Source organism: Zingiber officinale, chromosome 6A (assembly GCF_018446385.1).
Source record: "Zingiber officinale cultivar Zhangliang chromosome 6A, Zo_v1.1, whole genome shotgun sequence".
Lineage (NCBI taxonomy): Eukaryota > Viridiplantae > Streptophyta > Magnoliopsida > Zingiberales > Zingiberaceae > Zingiber > Zingiber officinale.
The window spans coordinates 28,611,118-28,621,498 of NC_055997.1; the positions used below are offsets into that span (position 1 = coordinate 28,611,118).

Below are 10,381 nucleotides of genomic sequence, written 5' to 3' on the forward strand. Positions count from 1 at the left end.
ATAGAAGGCTACTTGACCACTTTGCTTTTCCCGATTTGGGAGTTTGATACACCTCAAGATTTATAGAGGATGACATGAAAGGAATGACAAAGGTAGATGCGAGAAATGTGGCCAATCCATGAATCTACTTCTCCTTTTCCTTTGTGACATTCATGAACATTTCGACCCTCTGTTATATAGGAAATCAAGTGTAGTCATGAGCCCCCAGTTGCCCTTCTGATAAAACAACATATTAGTCAACTTTTCATAGGGCATGATTTATAACAGCTATGAGTAGTCATTGGGTGATGGCTGCTATGAGTGGTCATTCTAGGGGCAATGGTCGCTATGAGTGATTATTTTAGGGGCACTCAAAGTTTTGTGCTGCACTGTACACTTCCTAAATACAACACGCAATTAAAGCAACTAGTACCCTTACCTGCTACAACGTGGACCAGATACCTAGAAATTCTGCTACTACAACGTGAAGCAGCTACTTGGAAATTAAATTGCTACAATGTATAGCAGTTACTTGGTAAACATATTTGGACTTAGCTTAAAGCTGCTACAGATAATGTATTATCACTTTTAAGCTGCTGCATGCTATAGCTGCTACTGTAGCACCTTGCAGCACGTAGTTGTCAGATGCTGTTACAACGTGTAGCAGCTTCTCAATAGTAGCTATGTAGTAGTTACTACGGATTAACTGCTACGAATAGATAACTGCTACAATATGAAGTCATGTACCGTTGATGACCCGTAACTGCTGCACCATCAACTTAAGTATAATTACATTTCTCTGACCCCACCCGTTGCTACATTGGTTTTGGGAGCTATAATATTGTAGCTGCTACAACGAGGACGTAATGTTCCTGATCCTTGTTGGCGAGTATGATATTGAATAATGAATCAATATTAATTTACCGCATAAACATATCACAACATAGCTAAGAAATAAAATTGGAATAATACATTTATTGTCAATATGACAGATATTCCATAGTAAACGTAACATTGACAATTAAAGATTACATTTCCCTCCCATCATTTGTTCGGGGTTGGGAGAAGATCGTCGTGCCCCGAATCTATTTGTTATGCCATGAGAATTCCATAGCGAATGATCGAGGCTTGCACACATTGAAAAGCGTACAGATTTTAGACCGCTCCATGAGCGGCCTAACCCCAAGCACATACATTGATCCGACCCAGAGAATGATGTTCGCATTAACGAAATTCCTTTACGAATATGAGAGCATACACTAGATCATGGAAGGTAACATTGACGCTTTCTCATTCCCACTTTAAGAGCAAGAAACACTTGAAGATATAGACTATATGCCATGAAATAAATGGTGAAGGTGGTGTGGGGAAAATCCCGCCAATCCATTTATAAGCTACTCATTTTATCTTTGGATGTCAAGCAATGAGCCTGGCTACCTCTGTTATATAGGAAAACAACGGCACTGAGTAGTCCGTAGTCCATGTTGGAATAGTTGTACTCACGCATCCACAGCTGGCCGTTTGAAAAAGCAGGTTTTTGATTTCTTCACAAGTCATGGTTTATGACAGGTATGACTTGTCACACCACTCATAAATGACAGCTATGAGTGGTCATTCTATGGATGTGACGGATCGATGGAACAGATGTCGTAGGTCACCTATGGCATCTTTGATAGTTCTGCACAAATCTATTTTTTTTTTGCAATAAATTACTGGCTATATCATCTTTAATAGAGAGTGGGGCTTGTTATTTGCATCAGCACTTACTGCTACATATTCTGGGAGCTCACAAATCTGGAGTAGCTCCTACATCTTGTAGCATCTAATCTGCAGTAACTACTACACGATGTGGCAGCTAATCCGTAGTAACTGCTGCACAGTGTAGGAGCTACTCTTTAGAAGCTGCTACACATGGTAGCATCGTCTAGACAACTAGATGTGAATGCTACAATGTGCATCAAAAACTGCTACACGTTGTAGCAGCTAATCCACTGAAAATGCTACATGATGTGGGATCTACATGTCGCGAGGTTACCCACAAATGTGTAGTGGCTAATGCATAGTAACTGCTATATAGTGCAGCAACTACTGTTTATAAGTTGCTACACGTGGTACCATCTTCTATCACATAGTTGCTAATGCAGCAATGTAGCAGCTTTATAAGCAAATAGATAAAATGTAAAGAAGCTCATTTATGTGATCAAAATACAAAATTGAGATTGAGGGACTACAACTCTTGTTTAGCCTCAATGAAGAAGTCTTGGACACTTTAGTTGGGTTTGATAATAACATAAGACAAACAATATCTTAAGCCAAAAAATTTAGTACAAACACTAGTGCATAATTCATTTAATTTATAGCATTCTCTGGTGAAACATTAAATAGACATAGTTATCATCGCACTTGAACAAACACAGTTTTATTCTTTGTCTCTCGTAGAAAGGTAGCATCACTATGGAGATGTGAGGCTGAGCTTCACAAAAATTGATATTTCACTCATTCTTTTGTTTTGTAGCCTCCTCTAATGCCCCATTGACTTGGGGCAGCTGTTGTCGTAGATGCACAAGTTCAATTTGGTTCTTTTTCTCTCGAAAAGGGAAGCTTCTAATTCCTTCCTTGCCTGGTTACGTTGGTCTGTGAGAATCTTAATGTAGCCATAAACCACATGATGTTCCATGGCTAAACTGAGATACCTATTACGTATATTTTAGAAAATTCATGATTCCAAGGAAAGAAAGATATATATAAAATACAAGACGAGTGAATAATACAAACCGGGAAGTAGACGAGTCTACTGATACAGATGATCTTTCCAGTGAATAAGACGCAGAGCTTGAATCCTCTTCGATAGGGGGTTCTTTAACCCCACCCATAGTGGGTTTCGTCTTCCTGCTAAAGCTAAACATGATCATGAAAGAGCTATAATGTGGACAAAAGGCAAGGCAACATGAAAGAGTCAATTATGTTAATCGTCTATTTAAAGGAAAAGATGCGCTAGCAAACCCTACTTACCCTACCGCTTGATAAAGAGAAGTCAAACGGATGCGTCTTTCCAAGTCAATGGGTCATCAAATTGGGAAAAGATAATATCATGCATAGATAGTAAAAAGGATGCTACAACATGTCGCAGCTTAACATGTTTCAATCGAAAATTTTACTAAACCTATATTCCGAACAAACTGACTAGCAGAGCCAACGTCAAGCACTAGATGCTGCAAGGACAGATAGAAGCAACAAAAGATTAGCTGCTACAACGTGTAGCAGTTACTTGCGATAAGCTGCTACACGTTGTAGCAGCTACATGGATTAGCTGCTATAACGTGTAGCATTTACTCTAGCGTTATATTTAAGATGTAGCTGTTATAAGTAGGACTTACCAAGCGGCAACTCTTGTTAGATACTACAAGGTGGACTAGGCAGCTTCACAGTACATTTACCGGTGATTTATATTAGAATAATCCAGCTTTTATTTATCTTTTATAGCAGCTAATGTTGATGGAATGCAACACGTTGTAGCAGTTATTGTCGATTAACTACCACAATCTGTTAGCATATACTTAATCTTTGGCTGCTATACCCTGTATTAGCTTCGCAAGGCATTGTCAGCAATATATTACAAAACATTTACACAACATAGGCTAATTTTATGGGAATCAGAAAACCTTTACAATCAGTGTATCAATACGTTTACACCCCCACCTTCTCATTAATCCAGTGTTTGCTATTAAAAATTTTATGACCAACATGAAAACTAAACTCTCTCATTCCAGCTTGTCCAAAATCCGTTAGCCTTCGATACATTAAACTCTTGACGTATCGCATCACAAAAAATGCACAATCTAACATGAAAGATAGAGTTGATTTCACACTGTTAATATTATAATTGCTAGCGCAAGTATGGAGATGTATAAAAATTATGAATAAAAAGATGTACTTACAATTTTACTTGTGTTGGACTCGGGATCGTAGATACCTCAAAGTCTCTTGACATTAAGGATTGTAGCCCTAGATACCACATTTTAAAGTAGGATGGGTCCATATTTTTTTAAAAAAATCAACCTGCACGAATATGAAGTTTGTAACCAATACACCCATACATCTAGTAGATTATGATTTACTCAACATGGCATGTACTCATAGAATTTTGAAACTTTAATGTGTATAGTTCTGAGGATCCAAGGGAGTTATAATGCATGTATTGAGCTTCTTGGAGGTCTATTATAAGTAGGTGCCAGTGATCATCTGCATTCTTTAATGGACAGAATATATACCTCAATGGCTTGTCAGTGTCAGTGCTTGCTGATAGACCAAATGCCTCATAAGACAACATTTCAAACATTTCCTGTGCCAACAAACAAGTATTGTTAAAGGAATATATGGAGAATAAAAAACTGGGTAGTAGGAGTTGGCATTATACTCACAACAAATCCAGCAGCACAAAATATAGATGGCCAATATGATATGCCAGAGGTTTTGGCTTCCTCTGCAATGATTGCAAAATATACGTTGATGCAATCGCCATCTGTGCCTATAGTCCAATTAAAAACACATAGGAAAGAAGACATATCCAATGAAATCATTCCGTTGGACCATATTGCCTTTGTCGTAGCCCTACATAAACAAAAAAAATAAAACATGTCCATAAATTATGTTTTACAACAATAGTGTCTATTGCGGCTACAATTGGAGCAGTTACGAAAATTATATGTGTCATACCAACTTCTATATCTACCATGGTTTATTTTATTCAACAAAATGAAATGTTTGTTTTACAATTAAATAATAATACACTTCCAAAGTAATTTATCCTTATGTTACCAATATAAGTATACACATATTATCCATCATATAATTGCATTAGGGTCAATGTGTAACTCAACAAACTTTCAACTCACTTGAGCTGACTCAGTTTCAACAATACCTCTACCACCACATCATCTTTGGTTTTCTTAAAATATGACATCGCTTGCTGAATACATAGAGAGCATTTTTCAGCGAGAGACTAATTATATGTGCTATTGGAGTAAAAGACAAAAGATTAAACCAACATAAATCGTACCTTCATGATTTTATATTTGTGTTTGATAAGCGCATGCAAGCGTTTAGATGATGAAGTTGTGGCCGCTACATCAGTAGATGAGTCACGACCCTCTTCAACTTTACCAAGAACTTCAATAATTTCCTCTTCGCTGCCCTTAGCAGTTTCTAGCTCATGCCCATCTTGGAAAGTGACTTTTTTAATTCTTTTAGCCCAGGGCGCTAACTTAATTTCTTTTGTAGTTGGGGGTGGGAATCTCTTTCTAGCACTCCTTTTTCCCCTTGTTATTGGCCGTTAAGCAGGTAATGTCACTATATCTTTGGCAATCAATTAACATTGAAGATCTTTGATTTTTTCCTCTTGGTCTGCTATAATTTTATCTTTTACAATTATAATTCTGTCCTTTTCCTCAATCATTTTGTCCTTGCAATCTATTAAAGTTTCCAAATCACTAGCACCTTTTTTATTCTCCTGAATTAACTCACTAATTGTGGCCTCCATCTGGGCAATGATCTGGTTCTTGCCCTCAACCACAGACTCCAGTCGAGAAATTTCAACCTCCCTTCCTTGACAATTTATGCAAGCCTCCTTCTCCTAAATATATTCTAGAGTTAATTTTTCAATAACTTGTTCATGCTTTTCCAGAGCTTCGGCTGCCTGTGCAGGAACTTGGTGGGGAATTTCCTGAGCATCGGCTGCTTGTTCAGTAAATTGCTCTGGAATTTATTCATAATTTCCCTCACCAGCTAATTGTAAAAATCCCTATGCAATTTGTTTATCAATGTGCTCTACAATAACTTCTAGAGAATCGTTTGAGAGCAAGTGTGTCTCTAGGTCCGATGGACTTAAATCAACAATTATATTGGCAGGAGGTATTTCTACGATCCTAGACTTTATTGTCTCCACCCGAGAGCCTGACCACTTCCATCTGCATATTCTTGGAAGGGCACGCTGTCTGTAAGGATCCATTATTCTCACATGTTCACACATCCAGATCTGCAATACAATACAAATTGTTTAAATATGATACTCTTTGCATAAATCTTATGAGACTATCATTATATTTAGGGACTTATAGCAAGGAGATGTGCGAACCCTCTGAGCATGGGAGCTTGATTTCCCACAAGACCCTCTGGTTTTGGCCTCTGTGAAAGCATCGGACCAATGGCCCCCAGCTATGGGCTGATATAATCATATACAGCCTTACACCAATTATACCTACCTAAATTGACAAAATCATCTATGCAATCTATTAGTGATTGTATTGGTAATCTAGATATACTGCTAGTAGTAGTAAATAAAACAGTAATAAAGAAATACAATATTAATAATTGTTAAAAGAAAGTATCAGATTCAGCAGCAGGAGGTTGTTTGTTGAGGGTGATCATCTTGTTCTCTAGCTCCTTCTATGTACACTCCACATTATAGGAGTGTTGAAGAAATAATGGGGTGGTGGCTGCATGCTGTTGCAAATTTACTTCAGCGCCTTGGTCTGGGAGTCCCAGAATCAATGAAACATCTTTCCTAGTAAAGCTAATCTCCTTATTATGAAATATGAAGCATCTGGCTTGCACGCCCCAATTATCAAACATATTTTGAATAAGGTTTCGAATATTTGTAATTTCAGGCATGGCTACTGCCCAAGTAAATGGGGATCCATTGATCATCTCCATTTGCCGGTCGTTTATGTGTAGTGATAATATAAACCCCTTGAAGTGAGGGTAGTTACTTTTCCAATGCACTTTCTTGCGATATGCACGGGATGTAGCAGTTCTTTGGCTTGCCATATAATTCTATATACCTGATACATGAAACTGTTATTTTTATACCATAATTAGATACAACATAGGTACTGATCATGTTGTAGCAGTTAGGGTCAAGTAGCTACTACAATAATGAGAAGCTAATCGCAGTATAGGGTTTAACCACAACATTAATCAATAGGATTTACCTAGATTGTAGTAGTTCAACTACAGTAGCTGCGACGGAAAAGAAAAACATGTCTTTTAAACCCTTGATTCGCTCAAAGTAAAACCCTCAATCATTAACGAACTAAAGACATTAAACCCAATTGTAGCAGCTAATGAAGGTTCAAAACCCTAATGATTCAACCTATCAATGGAGGTGAAGCTTTGGATGAGAAACCCTGCCACAGTACTTACAATGAAGGCGTAGCTTTAGATGAGAAACAAATCGTCGGGGGTGAGGTTGATTAAGGAAGACTCCGTGGGGTACCAATCAACTATCAACAAAATTCCTTCGAAATATTTATCACAAGGCGAGTATAGGAGTTAAAACTTTGTCAGGTGAGGGTAAAAATGTAATTGGACACTATATATATTTGCACAGTATTTGCAAAAAGGGTAATTGGTAAGAAAGGTTATTTGGACCGTTAGCTGCTACAACGTGTAGCAGCTTCTGACGACTAGCTGCTTCATCGTGCTGCATTTGTTTCGACAACGAAATGTAAGAAACCTCATTTACTTGATCTATCTAAAAAACTGCGATTGCTATGACCAATTATTGGTTAAAAATGCAGAGTCTACATCTTGATGAAGCTTCAACGAAGAAAGAGATGTTACATCGTTGTAGCATATATCCTCTAGAGTTAGCTGCCACAAGTTATGGTAGCTACAGAGGGAGATAGCTGCTAGATGGTGTAGCAGTTATGAGTTGAATTAGCTGCTACAAGGTGCAGCAGTTATTAGTCGAAGTAGCTGCTACAACGCATCGCAGCAAACCAAAGCAAAGGCGCTGCAGCAGCGGAAATAATTTATAATCATTATTTAAGCAAGTTTAAATAGGGAGACGATGATGTGAAGCTTGAGTGTCGTGCTACAGGAGCTTACATCAAATTACAATTAAAGTTTACCGAACCCCTCTACACTAAAGTAGTATAGAAATGACTCGGGTAGTCTCCCAAAGAACGTAATGATAGGATGATAACTTCAGGATTGGTTATGACTTTTGGATTTTTATATGAGACTGGGGGTTTGGGTTTTGAATTTTGAACTATGATATGAAATAACAAACAAGTATGAAATTTAACCTAAGGAACAAAAGAGCAATGTAAGTATGAAATCTAATCCTAATTAATGAAAGACATCCTATCTATCCATTAGTAGTGATCTCATAGCGCATTGTCACTCTACGCTACGATTTCACCATTAACAGAATTAATCTAAGGAATGAAATAGCAAAACATTAAATGAACCTACCTAGTAAATAAAAAACGATGCAAATAAGAAAACCTAGTCTAGGTTAAACTATGATTGCAAGGAAATTAAAGACAACATAAAATAAGCAACTAAAGAAATTAAGTATAGAAAGTGATCTAGAGCATTAAAGAAATCTAATCCTAATTGCATTCAAACGAAGAACAAAACTTATAGCAATTGCAAAAGACAAGACAAGCAAACATTAAGTGAAATAAAGTGCATAAATATAAACCTACTGTTGGAAGAAACATTTTGTCGAACACCTTACGAGCATGAATCAAAATAACATGAGTCTGTGCACTAAAACATGGGAGAACAATTTAGTACAATCATCAAACAATCAACCACACAAAATTAACATATCAATATGAGTCAAGTGAAGAAATGCAACGATTTAAAGCTGTCCAAAATCTAATGAAAAATGAAATGCTGCTGCAATATGTGAAGATGATGGAGTTCTGTCCAGATCTGTTGAAGAACTTGAAGGCTGCTGACTACCAAATCTGGAGAAGATGTTGCTGTCCGAAATGTGAAAGAAGAAGTGCTGCTCGAAAGAAGGGTTGCTATGGATCCAATGAAGAAGATCTGCTGCTAGAAAAAGGTGGAGCTGTGACTGGCCAAATCTGGTGAAGAAGAACTGCCGAAAGAGGGATGTTGTGGATAAAGGAAAATCTGTTGGATGAACACGCTGCTGTGAAAAGGGCAGGGATGGCCGGAAGAATTAATGGCGCCGAAATGAAGGAGGTGAGGTGCTGTGAGAAGTGATAAATCACCGCCGCTACCTCTCTGCCTCTGCTGCCCGAACCCCAGTAAGAAGAAGCTTTGAAAGGTAGTCAAAAGGTGAGGTCACACCAGAGAAACCCTCTCCAGTGAGGTGAATGATCGGAGCTGAAGTTTGCCGCCTGGAATTGCTTGCCGTCGTTGCTTGGATCTGAGCAGGTGATGGTGAAATGGAATTGAGAAGAAGAATTAGAGGAGAATGGATAGGGATGGCCGGTCGGCGGCTAGGGAAGAGAAGAGTAGCCGCCGGCCAGTGGAAGAAGAGAGGAGAAGTGGCGTTGCAAGCCCTAGCTCCAGGAGAAGTCGCGATCGAAGAAGCGAGAGTTCAACACTGTGTCGTCGCGTGAGAAAGGGTAAGGGAATGGGTCGGATCCAGATTTTGGGTTATTGGGTTCATTAAAATTGGATCCGAATTTTATAAGATAAGTGAAATTGAGTTTGAATTGAAATTGGGCTTAAAAAGTGAGCTTTTGGATTGGGTTCGAATTGGAGCTCCACTTCTTGAATGAACCCTTGATTATTGATCAATGGTCTAGATTTCTTCCTTATAAAACAAGATGTACATTTTAGATAAAATACCAGAAAATATAGAAAAAATTAGATCAATGCTCCAATTAAATCTCAACTCGTAAAACATGATATAAATATCTAATTAAGCATATGAAAGGGTAAAAATGTCAAGTCCAAGAGCCAAAATAACATATAAAAATGCTAGTTATCAACTCCCCCACACTTATTCTTGCACGTCTCGGACAAATAAAATAAAACTAAGAAGCAACTAAAAACTTATCTCCCTATCAATTCCCTAATAATACTCTGAAAATAATAAAAGAAAGTTATTTAGGATAATCAAGTCTTAAGAATCAAGGTATTCATGGTTCCAATTCTCACATAAGTCAACAAGCATGGTAATTTCAATCAACTTGAATAGATTAAGCATGATAAAGCCTCACAAGGTGGGTATATGCACTCATGCTCACATAAATAATAGACATGAAAGTGGAGCTCTCTCTAAAGCAACTCATGACATTGCACTACCATATGCTTGCTTATTTTCTACTTCTCCACTAATGTAAACATAAGTGCACACAAATCAAGAGGACTTGTCATGAATAATAATGAAACCACAAATGTAAACAATAGAACAAAAAGGATAGACAATAAAGGAATTCAAAGAGAATATGAGAGCATTGGGATAATCAACATGACGAATACAATCAAATAATATGCTTAAAAACTCACCCAAACATCCAACACTCAACTCTCTTTGCACATTCTCAATAAGATATACATCGACCACTATAACATCTCCAAAATGCATGGATTCATTTACAACGTAACTCATGAGAATCTCTCAATAACAATG

At 37.6% G+C, this 10,381-nt stretch overlaps 1 protein-coding gene across 2 annotated transcripts; it reads right to left on the reverse strand.

Annotated features, from left to right (window-relative positions):
* Positions 1-2,280: 2,280 nt before the first annotated feature.
* On the reverse strand, positions 2,281-8,608 carry LOC121996200. Of its 2 annotated transcripts, none has more exons than XM_042550066.1 (5): positions 8,472-8,608; positions 4,401-4,590; positions 4,251-4,321; positions 2,755-2,868; positions 2,281-2,663 (listed from the first exon to the last, which is right to left on the reverse strand). In XM_042550066.1, the coding sequence occupies exons 1-5, from the start codon at positions 8,507-8,509 to the stop codon at positions 2,501-2,503; spliced, it is 576 nt and encodes a 191-aa protein (XP_042406000.1). In that variant the 5' UTR covers positions 8,510-8,608; the 3' UTR covers positions 2,281-2,500. The 2 variants fall into 2 exon arrangements, with proteins under 2 accessions (XP_042406000.1, XP_042405999.1); XM_042550065.1 differs by having other exon boundaries at positions 2,283-2,672.
* Positions 8,609-10,381: the final 1,773 nt, after the last annotated feature.

Coding starts and splice junctions, on each gene's coding strand:
- LOC121996200 (XM_042550065.1), bottom strand. CDS start 8,509: ATGCTCGTAAGGTGTTCGACAAAATGTTTCTTCCAACA. Junction 4,322..4,400: donor TTTGTGCTGCTGGATTTGTT/GTGAGTATAATG, acceptor TTGTTGGCACAG/GAAATGTTTGAAATGTTGTC. Junction 2,869..4,250: donor GACACTGACAAGCCATTGAG/GTATATATTCTG, acceptor TAGCTTTAGCAG/GAAGACGAAACCCACTATGG.